This window comes from Lissotriton vulgaris, chromosome 10 (assembly GCF_964263255.1).
Source record: "Lissotriton vulgaris chromosome 10, aLisVul1.2, whole genome shotgun sequence".
Classification (NCBI taxonomy): Eukaryota; Metazoa; Chordata; class Amphibia; order Caudata; family Salamandridae; genus Lissotriton; species Lissotriton vulgaris.
The window spans coordinates 885615575-885633098 of record NC_141698.1 but is presented as its reverse complement, the minus strand read 5'-3'; the positions used below and the strand labels follow the sequence as shown (position 1 = coordinate 885633098).

The window sequence follows — 17524 nt, the reverse complement described above, 5'->3', positions numbered from 1 at the left end:
AACATTTGGCCTCATTTTGAATATAATGAACGTATTGAGAATATGCCACAAGCAAGTGATGAACATTATGGAAGCATTCTTCAAGATATAAGAATTGGTGTTCTGACAAACCATGGTAAAGAAGCTTTATGAAGTTGGCTACTTACAAACTTGTTTCCAAATGAAAATGTTACTCCTGAAATAATATACAAACAAATTGGAGAAAAGAAATCTATAATTTGCAAATGCCAACACTGCAAGAGTGTTCTACATTCAATCAAGAACTTTTGAAGCTGGAAAAACAACAAATAATGGAAATGGAAGCCACTGATAAAATTGAACACAACGGAATTACTATTATTTTGTCCGAAAGAATAAAGTCAAAATTGGATTCCTTGGAAAAATCTATATGTAAGACTGCTGGTTTGGAAAATAATTTATATGTAGGTGAAAACTGCTGGGTTATTTAACGGTGTAATTTGGATGTAGAAAAAGGTTTGGTAAATGGAGCAATGTGGAAAGTTGTTGATTTTGTTAATTATCTAAATAGAGATGGAATTGAACCTTTTAAGATTAAATTTGATCAGATTGAAGAGGTAAAACCGATTGGACATTGTGCTGTTCATTTTTTGCCTGTTAAAGACTTGTATGTTCATAGAAACCAAGTTCCTCTTTCTTTAGCATATGCGGTGACCATTCACAAGTGTAGACAGTGCTTTGGTAAACATTGGAAGTACAGTGTTTAAAGAGGGCATGGCATATGTTGCATTGTCTCAAGATTAGTGCAGATGCAAATTGTGTAAGAGAGTATAATCAGTTAAGAATACTGTATGCTCCCAACTTGGGTGAATATCCTGTATATGAAAAGTGTGTAGTATGTTCAAAATGAACATATGAGAAACACTGTAGTGAGGTTGGAAGGAAGAAAATAAATCAAGAGAATGTTGAGGCTCCAAACAAAATGAAAATTGACACTGTTGATGATATTGTAGGATACCAGTTAGAAAATAGTTCAGATATCAACTGCTATGCTAATGTAATTGTGAACATTGTGCTTTTTGCTAGAAAATCTTCATCATCAAATTATAGAGAATCAAAAAAAAATATTTTGTTCTTTGTTGCATCATATTTTTGAAAAATTGACAATGGACAAAAGTAAAATCCAAACTGCTTCTGGCATTCAACATCTTTTGGATATATGTTCTGGTTCTTCACAATTTACAGTTAAAGTACAGCAATATGCTCAAGAATTTTTCATGTTTATGCTTGCAGTATTGAAAGGTGAAGGAATACAAATTGAATTCTTTTGGGAGTACGTTACAGATGGGATCATAAATATGAAGACTGTTCATTTTCTTCCGTCACTGAAATAGACACTGAACAATTCATATATTTGACAATACCAGATTGCAAAACAGCGTCTATTAACAAATTAGTAAAATCAGCTAATCAAAATATGGAATGTACTCACTGCAAATCTGAAATGCAGTCAACATTATTTATAGAAAGATTTGGACAGTGTGTAATTTTAATGCTACAACGTTGTGGAGCAGATGGAAGAAAATTGGATACCAAAATTAAAAATGTTGTTGCAAGTCAATTTTAGAAAGAACTTTTAAAGTAGTGGCTGGAATTTTCCACAATGGACCTTCTACAACATCTGGGCACTATACTGTGTATTTAAAGTGCAATAACTGATGGACACATAACAATGATGCCCACTTGGAATTCAAATGTCGGTTGCCTAATGAATTGCCAAATTCAGATCTGATATTTTTGGTGCCAATGTTTTGAAAACATCATTCGGCTTATTGGGAAGATGTAAACAGCAATTGAAAATTTTATTTTGGATATGATCAATGCAAATGATTTCGGAAACATCATTTGGGCTATTGGGAAGAAGTCAACAATTTCTGTTTGAATTATCCTTTCTGTTTTTTGATATTGTATTTAGAAAATTGTTTTTAAAAGAAGCAGTTCATATATTTGATATTTGTATTGTATACAATGTTAATGAGTGGTTTTAAAAAAATATATAAACAGATAGTTGATTTTGTTGTAAATATTATAAACACAGGTTTTTTATAACAATCTTATTGATTGTACTTTTTTGCCCGCTGTTACATGATGATCAAGATTGAAATCACGGTGCATGGTGAAATTCAATTGAATCTGGAAACAGCAAAAGAGGCAAACTGAATATATTATGTAATTCTAAAATTATGTTGTGTTCTTAAAACTATAATATTATATGCAATAACAGTATTTTTACTTCTCTTTTACAGAAAGTAATTCTAAAATTTGAAAATATTTTAAATTTAAATTATAACAAAATAACTGCAAAATTGTTTGATTATCCCTGAAACATAGCTCAATGATACTTACTCACCAAGTCTTGACATCTTAATACCTCCTGACTTCTCTGTACTCAGAAGTGATAGGCTAGATAAAACAGGAGGGGGCATTGCCTGCATTCATCGCTCTAACCTCAAAGTAAAACAATCATCCAGTACGTTCTTATCCTCCTGTGAAATGCTAGTCTCCTGGTGAAAATCTAGTCTTCACAGAGCAAATCGTAAAGATCATTAGCTCGAGCTCGCATCAACCCTGTCATATTTTCCTTGGAGACTTCAACCTTCATTGGAGTGACTCATTCAATCCAGTTGTTTATTCCTTTAATGTAATGTAATGTAATGTAATGTAATGTAAGGAGTTATTTATACCGCGCAACTATCGCTCCAAGGAGCATCTTGGCGCCCTTTAAGACTTTCCTCTCTGACCTCAATTTCTCACAGCACTGTAAAGGCCCAACCCGCAATAAAGGCGTCGCTCTATTTATTTATTTAAAAAGTTTTATATAGTGCAAACTTGATCCCGAAGGATATCAGAGCGCTTTCTAATTTGAGGCAAAGGTAACATATCAGAACATTAGTCTAACATTGGGAATCTAATGGACATTAAATCAACTAGAACAAACATAACAGCTCAATATAACCTGAGTGCATGAGTAGGAATGAGCTAAGCGATGGAGCATAGACAGATAAGGGGAGTACGTACAATAATCATATACAGGAATAATAACCGGTACCCAAAACAATAATCGAAACAAGAGTCAAATGGGGAGTCCAAAAGGCATTGAACCAAATGTTGAACATCTAACAGATCATTTATACACCTGGGTGAACAAAGAATGTGCTAGACGATGGAGCATAATGACTTAAGGGGAGCACACTCGCCTAACAACAACATTGGTGCAAATAAATGAAAGTCTCTAATATAAAGCATCTTTGTCCAAGGCTGGCAGGGGTAATGCTTTCCCTCTCCGGCCTTTTGGAAATAATTTAGAAAGCAGTCATATCTGCAGTACCAGGCGCACCGTGGTATGAAAAGACACAAACCACACGTGAATGATAATATTTCAAATCTTAATTAGATAATAAAAGTATACCCATCTGCGCTTTATTACAACAATAATATTTTCACAAATATGTCCTCCTTTTTCCAGTCGACAACCCGAGATGCATAACATTCAGCTCCCTAAATACGTCTCTCCAGCCCAAATAATGCTGGAATTTGGGCTTCAAAACCAGGCGATAGAACAAAGGGGAGCCTACGTTAATTGCTGGCACAAGATCAAAACAGCCAAAGAGGGGACTTTGAATTACCTCCTCTGGGTAGAGTTGTCTCACCCTGGAAAATCGCCAGTGTACAGATATCTCCAGGAATCCATCAAGATCCTAGTCCTGACAGACCTTTGGAATTGCCCAATGGCTTATTCTGTCTTTAAAAATATTGTTACAAATACAACTAGACTAATATCAGCCATGGAGGACAAGAAAACATTATCAAAGAGAGCCCATGGTTGGGCTGTGCTAAACAATTTTGATATCCATAAACCATAACCCAACCTCCAGGCAGAAACTAAGCTGGCGACAAAGGAAACATTTTAAAATTGCGTTTTGGAATCGGCTCAATTGCCTCGTTTTTGCTGCCCTGGGAAGGAAGAGGAGGAGACCGACCCTGCCACCTGTGTGCCTGTGGCTAAGTAGCTAAGTGGTCATTTATTATCGGAGGTGCACGCCTCAGCTTGTGCGGCAGAGAAGAAGGACTGAACCTCCCATGTAAATTTTCTCCAAACAAACAACCGCTGCACTCCAGAAACTTGTTTTATTATTTTCTTATTGTCGCACACAAGTGGCTGCCCCAAAGCATTTTGACTTTTGCGGTCTTTCTCATGGTGGTGAGCCTATCATTAATTACTAATTACCCTGTTTCCAATGCAGCATTATTGGACATGTGATTTTGGCATACAATCTGCCAAAACAAATTACAATCTAAAAAAAACAATAAATGTTAGAAACCAAAAAGGAACATTTTCATTGAAAGTCACGGATTAATTAAATGTTTTCTCTCCAGATTGCCTTTAACATGCAAAGAGTTTACAAATGTATTATTTTTATCCAATTCACAAATTAACTATTAAATGTGAACATTTGTTTGTTTTACAGTTTCTTAATTTCATGGTTCACATGTTTCTACAATATCTTTGCAAAGTGTTTGTAGTAGGCCTCAGAGGCCTCTCCATCCTGTATCACCCAGTTGGAATGGAGTTGCAGGATTTAAATATATATGTCAAAGGTCCTTGTTTGTGGTCTTAATCCACTTCCATCCATCAGAACCAATGTGATGTGTAAGCATTGTTCTTAAGTTTTTAATGCAAGCATCTCATTTATATTAATGTTTGGTCATCTTTACTATTTTAGATTATTACTCTCAATATTCAACTCAAAATCCTCTGCTAATGGGTAAATTAACATTCCTATTTTATAGACAAAAGATCAGCCGTGTAGGCCCTACTGTTGCACAAGTGTATCATGCTAAATATCATCAGTGATCTCACACTCAACTTTTCATGGCCTCACTGCCTAGAAGCCACAACTATCCAATTTACACCACAACAATTAGAGTGTTCACTATAATTGTATTGTTTATGGCCCAAATTCAGGCAATCCAATGTTAACAAATATAACAATGATGAACACAAAGTGAAATTCAATTGTCAGGAGTCTCAAGAATGCATCCCGTATCCAGCTTTTATTGATTTTTCAATATATTACATTTTCCAGTCAGCCCAGCCAACGCGTTTTGTCCTCTATGGACCTCATCAGGGTTGTGCTTTATAAACATGTGTGACTTTTAAGTAGCAAGAAGTGTGGCCTTCTGTTTCAGTGTCTTCATGGGTAATAAATCCCTTTTTGGGTGGTGTAGTACCCTCTAAATGATCTTCCTTCTTCATGCGTCAGGGCTCGAGTGTCACGGAAAAATGCCTTGGGCTGCCTGAATTTGGTCCGTAAACAAAACAATATAGTGGGCGCTCCTTTTCTTATTTTAAAGATGTACATGCATTTCCTCATCATTATTATGTCCGAACTGTTGTTTGGGGTGGAGTCTAATTATATATGTAGACTCTAATTTTAGAAGTTGTTTGGTTCTGTTACCTCCATGTTCATTTTTTTGGTTATCATGTCAAAACCATAATAGGTTTCTTCTTAGTGGTTTCTATTTTTCTTTTGTGGAAGAAGAGAAGGTATGTTATAACCTGTATTGTATTTATCTGCTTACTTTCTCCCTAGCTGCTCAGCCAGTATGAATGTGATGCATGGAATGTTGGTGTGATAGTCTTGAATGGAATGTTTGGGTGCCTGGATGCATGAGTGTGTCCTGGTAGGGCTGCATCTGTACTACTCAACTACCTGTAACTGAATCAATCAATTTACTTAAATCTACATCCTGGCCACAGACGTAATCACTACACTTTCTTTGTATGCTCCCTACAGGTGGGAACTATATCTGCTTCGCTGGGTTTATAGGACAAATCCTCAGGATCAACTAGATGATGGTCTCTCTATCTCAACAGCCCATATTCTGTATGCTAATATAGCGCAGAATATTGGGTTGAGCACGAGGGGGAGGTTGGGAGTCCTAATAAAAAAGGGAAGGATTTGTGAAATGATCTGTGCAAATCTTGCATTCAAGGTTATACTCTTTCTCTCCCCTAAGTCACCTGAAAAGGAACCTGTTCCTTAATGTTTTTCTTTAATTCAACTGTAAAGAATCTCTTTATACAATGAGTCTATAAGGATACAATTTGCAGATTGCAGGAAGGTTCATTTATGGGCCATTCAGTTTTTTCCTACATGCACTGCCATTATTCTAATCATACCCACCACAAAAGAGAATTAGATTTTCTTCATGGGGACTCTTTGCATTATTTTGGTGATTCTTCTCACTACCTGTGTTAAAGCGATAAATCAACTTACAGTTAACGTTTGAGATCACACGTGCTTATTGTCCTTTCTTCATCAACAATATCTGATAACTTGTAAAGCACCAAAACAATCAAGTCTATGAATTTCTTGAGTGCCCAAACAATAATATGCCTTTATACGTTAGCACCTAAACAATTAAGTCTACACCTCGATCACCCCTCTTTCATTGTCCTTATATACACATGAGTCGTGAACAGAGTGATTAGAACTGAGTATGCTGTTGCAGTGTTGATGCATATTCGCCCTTACCGTGCTTGGAGCCTCTCCTCGCTGGCAATCAGACATAGGCTTCTTCATCAACATCCATGGAGTAATGAGCAGTGTGACATGGGGGGGCTGCCTTTTATACCTGGGCCCCTCTCAAGTTGGCCATCGAACTGACAAGGTGATAAACTTAAGGTATCATGGAGCATGTATTGCCTTCACGAACATGTGCTATCCTTCCTGTAATAGTGCTTATCCAAACATGAGGTACCCGCATGGCCCCATCTTTAACAAAAACCACTTAGTCTATACAGTGACTATACAGTAACAAACATAAATGGTCCTACATGTTCATGCATCTGGGCATTTCTGGATGCCACCACTCCTGTCACATGAGAAAACTGAGAAAACATTGCGCAGGCCTGTGTGTTGGCGTGCCCCATGTTGATGTGAGCATTACCCGTGTGCCCCTCACCCTTTAAAGTATATTTCAGCCCGTGGAATGGGTCCCTGAGGCCTACAAAGGATCAGAGAGGAGGCTGCGTGACCCCCTCCCCTTTTTTCATCAATAGGCCCAGGGGAATCGGATACCCGGGAATTACAAGGCACATGGAGGGGACTGCATTGACCCCTTCCCTTTTTTTTCACGACATTGGTCTTAGGGAAAGGGGGTCCCTGGAAAAAAGCACCCTGGTCTCTATTTTAAATACAACTATGGAAAATGTATGGGAATTTTGTGTTTGTGGACACTTTTTTTTCTCAGCCCCCCCTTGCCAGATCACCCTAAAACTGTTCATTCACAAACTAGAGGAAAATTGTAACATTTTGGAAACATTTTCAGGTTTTTGTGAAATGACGCCAAAGTTCTTAGCCAAACAAAAATGGAAAAAAGCATTTCCTATGGAAATACTGACCTAAATATATAATTATAACTACCCAGTGACACCATGGTGCAAGGGTACCAGTTTTGGCGCTAGGCAGTTTATTGTGAGCAAACACTTGGGAAAGGACAGGAATGCACTGTATTGCATTAAATACAGTTCATTCCTGCCCAATCCCTGTAACATAGTACAACAAGGTGACTTGCTGCGCTGCATTGTGTAAAAAATCTCATAAATATGCCTCTCATTACATAAGGTTTTCACAGAACTCTGAGATGACTTGTGATATCAATGTTATTACGGTTGTGGTAATTTTATCACTTAAAATAAATAAGCTCCTGCTTTACTTTATGCTTTCTCATCAATTTCCTTCTCTTGGCTCCATCTAGTTTTAGTCCTCTCTCTTCCCATCCCACCTTCATCAGAGTAGTGTTGTGTGCGATTTTAGATTCCGATTGAATTTCCCAGTTCATGCCCTTATATAGGTACAATTTGCGTTGCCCTTATATAGGCATAGATATCCAGTCCTTATTTAGGCATAGCCCATGCAGCCCGAAAACAGGCATGGCTACTTCCATCTGTTCATCTACGTCACACCAATTTCTTGGAAAACCAGACTCTGAAGCTGTTAGGGCCTTCTCCTTGCTTGAATATTGATTTCTCCAAGAACTCAGTTATTATACATAAACATCTATTCCTTAGGGGTTCATTCATGACGTTCATATGCCCAACTTTACGTCAAAGCTGGCATTACTAAACACCTTCAAGGTATAAATATACCTTTACTTGCTATGGCAAAGCACAGTGTGGTTCGGTGCAGTTCGACTACCTACTTGCATGACGCAGCTCGCTATAGCAAGTGCCGAAGGAAGCCAACTCTCCAGCTGATGCACTGATCTGAAGCTGTCCTTCTCTGCAGAGAAATCCAGCTCTAATGTTTCTGACTCCCCTTGTGGGGTGTTGGGAAATCGAGTCCGTGAAAGAGATACCAACCTCTCGCATTCTAAGGTATGGAGCTGATTAGAACCTAGAGAAACCTTTGGCAACTCTTGGCAAAACTAAACCTATGCTAAAGACTACACTTACTTCTTCCATCATACTAGACTTAGGTTATGTACATTGGGGTAGGCGTATTTTAGAAACACCAGTTGAGTATTTTAGCCTGTGTCTTTTATGTATGTATTTTTATATGTCATAGCACCAGACAATGCTATTACTGTATTATTTTATATTACTGTTTACGCTGTACGCATTATACTTTGCATTCTAACAATTGTAGCAGTTCACCTCTCTTGCATGAGAAAGAAGACTGTTCAATAAACCCCTTTTATTGAAACGCCCATCTCTCTATTTTCTCTGCAACTCTGTAGAGACGAAGCATGCACGATTGACTGAGTAAAATAGTTATCTATTGTTTCCACGACTCGGAAGATACGTTTAATTCTTGGGAAACAAAGTTGTCATGTTTATGCGGTTGTCAGAAACTATTTCCTTCTTGTGTATCTGAGAAAGTTTCTAGTGACCTCTGAGCTAGCTGGCACTCACAATTAAGTTTAGTAAACTCGATAGAGACATTCTGAACTTAGTCCTATGTCAAATCTATAGTGTATATTATTCCAATGCACATAGCCTATTGGGAATATAGGAACTACAGTACAATAGTGTCAAGCTTTTGTTAAAAATATCCAAGCCCTTCCTCAGCGTTGTTGGGGCCGTTGTAGAGATTAAGCAAGCTATTGCCTAGAGGTGCAGAGTGGGGCTCATGATCAGAATAGGCACGGAGGCGAGAATTATCAGGTCCAAGGAAATTGAGCCCAAGACCCGCCAAGGCGGGAATCGAACCCTGGCTAGACTACTGCATCAGGTCTGCCGCTCTAACCATTGAGCCACACTTCTCTACATACCATACGATATTCTACAGCTGTGAAGATACATGTACAATGTCACATGTGACACCTTTAGTCTATACTGCTTTTTTTACACAATAGTATTTTGCATGCCAGGAATTATGCCAGGAATTATGAGCCATAAGTAAACACAGAACTAGCCTAACATATTGTGTGCCATTGTGTCACATTGGAGCTACATTTCTCTATCAGAATCCGCTCTGGACCTCTGTCCCTTACACTACTTTCGCAATCCCTCCTTCCTAAATACATTATGTTGTAACATTATGGCCTATGGCAGATGTTTTCAATCTGTGGGGCGTGACCCGTAGTGGGGCCGTGGAGTCCTGGGAAGGGGGTTTGCGCATTTCCAGTCCTCACTTCTGTCTGGAATCTAAAACATGTAAAAAGGAAAAAGACAATGGTCCGAGACACTTCAGTGCTTCAGCCGAAGTTAATTGAGTCTCCTGTGCTGTGAAAGAAAAAGGCGGGCAGACAGGTAAAACAATCCTTCCTTCCAGAGTGCCTGAATGAAATGCAGATGTTGGAGTTAATCTGGAAATGTAAAAGGTGCTTGGGAGAGGTTCTGGCTTTAATTGCTGGAATCACTCCAAGCATTGTGATGGCAAAGAATTGTTTTTGTAGAGGTAGTAGGAAGAGTTAATAACTGAGCTGTGAAGTATATGCTTTTAATGGTAATTGCATTAACACAACCAGTACTTAGCACCGCTGAGGAGGTGTTGAAAGGACAGTTATACAAAAACAAAAATTGCATTTCTCATGGTCTTGTATTAAAAAAAATCTACATTTTGGAAGCTCCATTTTATCCTAAAACTATTCACAAAGTTTGTTGCAGTCTATCTTATAATGTGTGTGGTGCAAGTATAGATTAATGACTTACACATTCACAGTTCTTTCTGTCACAGACTGTGAGCTTGTAGCACTAAAAATACACAAGTCACTATTCTCCACTGCACCAACCAAATTTAATTCTGAGTCTCTCTGGTTACACACAGACCTCTGCAGTGCATTAACTAATAGAGGTTTCCTAATGTACTGCAGTGCATTTCACAGTAATACCTTTTTAATATGTATTTTTCATTTAAGCTAACCGTTATTTTATATCTAGCTACCTGATGGTAAAAGACCTAAAAAACAAACAAAATATTTTGTGGGTGATTTATGAGAGGCTTGCTCGGCCAGAGCGTCACTTTTTTTTTAACCTCCGGTGGCGCAAGCGTCTTAATCATATCTATAATGTGACACAAAGGCACCTGCATGGCTTTGCGTGTCCTCATAGATATGGAGTAAGACAAAGCAGCGCAAGTCACTGCGTTGTCTTACTCTTTCAAGTAGACATTCCATGGGCAATGCAGTGGGCGTTCCCATGCAACACCCATGGATTTTGACGCGGCCATGGATTTACAAAACCATGTAAACCTGGGGCAGCGCCAAAAAAGTATGGATCCCTACAGCAGCCGTAACGATGAGAAATGTTTCCATTTCTCCTCGCATTTTCCTCTTTCCTTGTGTGCTGCATTCTGCAGCTAACATAGAAAGAGGAACACCTCTCTTGGGATTGTTTTTGTGCAGGAAGGTGACTTTTCGTGCACAAAAATAATCCTGTCTACATTGGCGCTAAGCAGCAATTTGTGCGCCAACGTAGTGGGACAGGACAGGAATGCCCTCTATTGAATACTACGTGTGTCATATACAAAAACTGTTCTTCTTGACACCTATTGTTGTTCCCTGGGGAAGTTAATCTTTTGGGATGCCATTTCGTGCTCTGGGGTGTCGAACCAGAGACATGATTGAGCAAAAAATGATCTGGACTAGTGGTGCATGATAATTTGACATAAGTGTGAAAACTCCTGCTACTCCCCTTAGCCAGTTGTTTTCCTTAATCGCCATAAACACATGCATGGCTATAAATCTGTCCGCCCTTACTATGCCGTACTCATTTTGGCGAGTGTGGTGGGTGGCAGGTTGGAGGTGGATATAGGGAGGATATCTAGATTTGCAATACAGTTTGACAACCTAGCTTAACTTTCAATTATATATTCTCTGCAGTGAAGCACTAAACAATGAAATGGAACACCTTGCAAATGATACCCCAAGGATGTAGATGTAATAGGCCTCAGCCTGCAGTACATTTGCCTACAGATTGCCCAGTCTAAATGATCATAACCACTGTCTATTCCATCAGCGAACCTAGGGGCATATTATCAAGACAGGTGATAAAATTATCGCCGATTTAGCCGCACAAAATTGGCGCTAAAACTGCGAAAATTGGCTTGATAATATGCTCTATGGAATTCCAGTTGAAGCCCATGTTAGATGTCCTTGACATCTAGCAGCAGTTTTCTACCGCTAAAGCGCTGATAATTGTAATTTTATCGCCTGTCTTGATAATATGCCCAAACTCCCTCAGAAAAACATACTATAGTGTCTCTATTTTTTTCACTCTTACCCTCGACTCATCGCTCTAAATTACTTGGTAAAGTCTCCTCAATGACAGCTAGTGTGGTGGATGAAGAGAGCATGGATAAGTTCATAATTTAATTTATTTGTTACACGGTTTTGTACTTAATTGCTATAATACTCGCAATTTTGTCAGTTTGGATAAACATATTTTTCTGATAATTTTCAGAGACAACATCAAACTGTTCCGAATGCAGCGTTTCTCCAGGAATAGATCTTGAAGCCGAAATGTCAAAGTAAGTTTAAGTCCAATTTTCACAAATGACTGAATGCTTGCAAGCTGCTCACAAATCATAACGTAAGTGAACTTACTTAAAAGCGCTCTGTTCTTCTCATGACATTTATTTCAAATATTATACAGGTGTATAAAAATATCAGGACTGACACTGATTTAAAAATCAAATTGAATATTGCCTGAAACGCATCTCTAAAGTACAATGTACCCCAGGCAATTTGTTTTTATTTGTAATCTGTTTCTGTCTTTATTTATTTAATTTCTCCAGAGGCAACCTCTTTTCTTTGCAAACTTCGATTTCTTTGCTCATGTACAAAAACAAAAATACATTTTCTGATTCTTCGGGCTCACTTTAACAAATCATATTAGCCAATCTTGTTTACAGTACAATCTCATGATTGACTCAAATGCGCTGAGAAAAAATATTACTAAGATCACTTTCAGTTATACTCTTTTTATCAACCTTCCAAGATAAAGGTTAAATCAGATAAGATTACAGTGTATAGTTTGAGCCGGTAATTTCAGCACTTAAATCCTCAGCATCAGCTCTAATGACTGTTTACCACATGGTAGCACTGATTCTGAGATAAGCAAAACAACAGTTGATTAATGATTCAATATACATTTATAATTAAGGCTCACGGTTTTATGGTATCTATTTTTTTGCCATTTCCGTCTGTATTTATTCATATTTATTTTTTTCTCATTAAATCTGTATTTATCCATATTTATTTTGGGTTTTGTTGGGAAATTAAGCTGCAATTATTATATTTCCACATTTATTTAACCGATATATGTGCACTCAGCTTGAAATTGAATGTCGGCCAGGTTTCAATGCTGTGCAGCATGACTAAAGTAAAATGTAAAAATACTTTGCGTGGCTGCCAGTCTCATTGTGTAGGCACCATGCATACATGGACACTTTCTGTTTTTAATTACTGATCCAAGTAAGATTGGTAAATAAAAATCAAACATGCAACAGCTTTTTAAAATCAATCAGGGTAATAGAAACAACAGGGAGAGCAAGGGGTGAAGCAACAAGGGAATCAAAAGCAACACACCACAGGTTAGGGCAATGGAACTCAGAAGCAACACAGGGAAAGGCAGCAAAATACCGACCCAACAGGAGGATGGCAGAGACATAAAACTATGGGGCATATTATCAAGGGGGTTTATCTCCGCTTTTTTGGCTTTAAAAGCCAAGAAAGCGGAGATAAAATTATCTCCTTATTACCTAGCTGTCGCTAACACGAGTTAGCGACAGCTAGTAGGAGATAGCGACCATCTTGGGCCCCACTTTGCATGTCAGTGATATTTATCACTAATGACATGCAAAGTGGGCGTGCCAAGATGTTAGCGACTGAAAACAGTCGCTAACATCGCTATCTCCTATTACCAACTTCGCGAATATCTCCAAAAGCTAAAACCTGCCCTGAGCATTTCTTGGCCATGTTATCCAATGGGAGGTGGATAACATAGCTAAGAGCATTAGCTCAGTAATGCATGAATATCACTGACTTTTCAGCGATATTCATGCATTGCGGCGATTTTTATCGCATTTGCGATAAACCTTGGTAATCCCAAGGTTTATTTGCGGTAAAAATCGCCGCAGCTCAGCGGTAAATTTTTCACGCTAACCAAGCAATAGCGATAATTATCGCTATTGCTTGGTAATATGCCCCTATATCTATAAAATAGCTCCAGATTTTGCATGGTAATGTTTAAAGTAAACCTGCACACAGTGTGTGTTCTTGTTAATCCTGTTTTACTCTTGATCTGCAAACGATACCAGTACTTTTAATAAGCTAAGTCAAAGGAAGCTACTGCCCTTGTGTTTACTCGTCATTGACATTCTGAGGGGGAGGATGCATTTTCTGCTGGGTTTACTGCTTTAAATACCCTCTAGGCAGATGTTCAGTCCAATAAAACGCATTTGCGGGCGACTGTCCCTTAAAGTTGACTAACTTGACAAGAAAGGAAAGTGAGGTTCACCCCAAACACACACACATGTTTGCAATTTCCTGAGGGTCTGTTATGCTGACATTGTTGGTGTCGTAGAAAACCTTGACTAATCTACTTGCCCATTCCCGTCTATCAAGCCAGGCAATCAGTTTCCCAGCCTTATCTCCCAGATCATAAATTCTCCCGAGTTTCTCTCTCCCCAATGTTTTAGCTTCATCCGTAACTAGTGCCCTATATTCGTCCTGTTTAAGACATAGCAGATGGAGTGATTCATGAGTATGAAATGAAAAATTCTTTATTGTATAGTTAATTAAAACCATCACAATGTTCCAATACATAAAATCCGATTTCTCAGCATGATAAGACCATCACAATATTCTAAAACTAAATATCAGATTTTTCTGTGTGTTAAAATATACACTAATGTTAAAATGTAAAATTGCTTTGTGCGAAACATAAAAATGTGTTTAATTGTCTCTTTTTTTCACTATATACCTCTAAGGAGTCTGAGAAGAGCAGCTAAGCAATGCTTGTAGCCTATATCATTGTTTTGTTAAATTCTCAAAACAGGTTAAAAATGTTATCAGCTTGCAGATTAATTGCAGATCCTTTGAGTCCAGACTTTTTAGTATTGCGGATCTGCAGGTGCGGATTCCTCTTTCATTAAAATGTTTCCTCAGCAAATAACGCCGGTGGTACTCTAATACTGGGCAATTACAGAATAAATGTATGAAGACCTTTGCCTCTAGGCAGGGTAAGGGGCTACACTCCTAAAATAACCCCTGCTTGACACAAGCAGACATGCTTATCTCAGAGGCAGTGTGTAAAGCATTTGTGACCACATACAGTATTCAAGTGACAACACTATAGATGGACACCTCACATGTTTTATATCAAAAATAAGCATTCTTTATATGGACTTAACACAAGACCACAAACGACAAAAATCTACAATACTGTACTTAAAATGGTAGTTTTAGCTTAGTTCTGTTCAGTTCTTAAAAATGCAACACTTAAAGTCAATGTACCTTACGATGCTTGTCGCTTCCACAACAAAAGTGTTGCAGCGATGGAAATGCAACAAAGTTCCGGTGCAAAGAAATGAAGACATGAAGATCTTCCAGATGCAGCACACTTTTCCGATGTTGCGGGAAGTCTCGGCTCGATGTATCAGCTGTAGCGACGACACCCTTATTCAGAGATGCGAGAACAGCGGCTTTGGTGGCGACACTTTTCTCCCTCGATGCGAGCCGCTTCCACTTGATGCGAAGGCTGCAGCGGCGACACCCTTGTTCAGAGATGCGACAACAGTGGCTCTGACAGTGGCACGGCACGCTTCTCCCTCTTGATTAACGCTTCCAGCTCCTTGCGACACGCAGTCCCTCAGAAGGCCCAAAACAGCAGCAGGCACTTCCAAAGAACTCTGGGGAGCTGGGGGTTGGAGTCTGTTGTCACTGAGACTTCAGCAAGAGGCAAGATCTTTTCTCTAGACCTTGGAGATCCTTCACAAGTTGAAATAAAGTTCTCACAAAATCCTTTCTCCTTTCTTTGGCAGTCAGGCAACCAATGCAGGCCAATCCCCCAAGCAGTACTTCAGCTTAGGGATAGTCTCTCCTCAGTTTCTTCTGGTTCCTCTCCTCGGCAAAGGTTTCTTCTTGTTGTCCAAAAGTGAACTAATTTCTTGGGATCAGTGTCCCAATATTTATACCCCAAAATCCTTTGTCCTTTGAGGATAGAGGAGCTTTTGCCCAGTCCAAACCAGTTCTGGAGCACACCTCAAGGGGTGGAGCCGGCATTGTGCAAAGCAGACACAGCCCTATTCAGGTCCCGGGTACAACTCCTCCCACCTATCTAGATGCAGATCTCTCTATTTACCACTGGAATGATTCATTCTGTCTCCTGAAATCCCCCAGCCCTGTCCCTCACAAACTCCGGACAAGGAACACACAAACTAGAAGAGGCAGGCTTGGAAAGATAGACAAGAAAATACCTACTTTCTAAAAGTGGTATTTTCATACATAGAATATTAAAATCAACGTCACTAAAAGGTGTATTTTATCATTCTGAGTTCAGGCACTATGAACTGGGGTGGCAGAGGGGGCTCAAGAATGGTGATGGATTAAACCCAGATCAGTTGACTGGGGGTGAGTGCTTGTATTGTCAACGCTCCGTCCATCATTTCCTTTGGTTTTTCAAACGTTGAAGGGTCCTGTAATAAAGCAGCACTGCAAAGATAAGGAGCACTTAGATTTGAGTCTATCACAACCCCCAAAAATCTCATGAGTAGGAGGGTAAATCTATATCTTCTGAATTATAAAAACAACTTAGGCCATGTAACAGAGGTATAGGTATCTGCATCCAAAAAATAAGGGGGCCAAGCTGGCTGCTGGTGTCTTACCGGTCAGGAAGGAGCTGATGCTGCAAAAAGAGTTTTTTTGTATTCCAAACTCATGTAGACATCAGATAAGGATGGGGTCGGAAGCCCTCTTGAAAGCTGCATAGAGGTCTAGGAAAATTAGGGCTGCCCTGTCTCTGCTGGCCAGGAGACTATCAGTGCTCTCTGTAGATTCATGCAATCTAAGTGCTGAGGATGTTCTTCATCCTCTTTAGAAGCTCTGGCCTTAGCTCAGAAGCCCTAATTTGGGTGTTAGGAATTTATTTTGCAACAACACTTGCAGGAGCTTGCATGAATGCACTTTTTAGTACATGTCTTTGCTGTACATTGATCAAAAATTATCCTTGTAATTTGCATATCACTTGGTAACTGTATGTAGCAAGCAGGGCCGGCTCTAGGCATGTGCAATCTGTGCACCTGCACAGGGCCACCAAACCCCAGGGGCCACCACGGCAATATATATCCTTAATATATTAATCCTCTGAGGATGGATACATACTTGCGTGGTGGCCCCTGGCAGGGATTTGGAGGCCTCCGGCTCTGTTCCACTTCTAAACTCCCTGACCCCCTCCCCTCTTTACTGGCCTGCGCACTCCGCCCCGCCCGCACCCCCTCTTCCGAGCCCCCTACCTTCGCTCCCTGCCCAGGGCCACCATGAGCCTAGAGCCGGCCCTGTAGCAAGTGCATTCAATATGACAAAGTATTGTGAACAGATTTGAACCTGTGGAAATATTATTCTGGGATTTACAAAAAGCTACTTTTTTTCTATCCTTCAGGTATGCTTCGTACCTTGCTGCCATTGCCTTTATTGTTTTCGTATCCAGTTTCTTTCAAGTCTGGAGTTTTTTCCTTGCCGCAACTCGACAGACAGTCAGGATCCGACGCAGGTTGTTCTATGCCATACTTCATCAGGAAATGTCGTGGTTTGACACAGCCAAGACTGGGACACTGAATAGAAGATTAACTGAGTAAGTACCTTCTTAATTTTTAGGTTTGAATACATTTTTACTAACTATTTGGCACCTGGTCACGCATCCAGTGGATATAATAGGTAAGCACACCCATCTTAAAAATGAGTCACAGGTAATCCCTGAATAACTCTCCTTCTATCCCGAAAGCTATCTTCTCATCTCCACCCAGTCCCTTGGTCCGATTATGAAATGTGGTGCTGT

At 39.4% G+C, this 17524-nt stretch overlaps 1 protein-coding gene across 1 annotated transcript in view; it reads left to right on the top strand.

Moving 5' to 3' along the window:
• Positions 1-17524, top strand: part of LOC147688945 (ATP-dependent translocase ABCB1-like) — a 1419218-nt gene that overhangs the window by 111739 nt on the left and 1289955 nt on the right. The window contains exons 5-6 of the mRNA XM_086941842.1: positions 11930-11996; positions 17129-17320. Of these exons, the coding sequence (XP_086797968.1) occupies positions 11930-11996; positions 17129-17320 (259 nt within the window). The remainder of the gene's footprint in view (positions 1-11929; positions 11997-17128; positions 17321-17524) is intronic.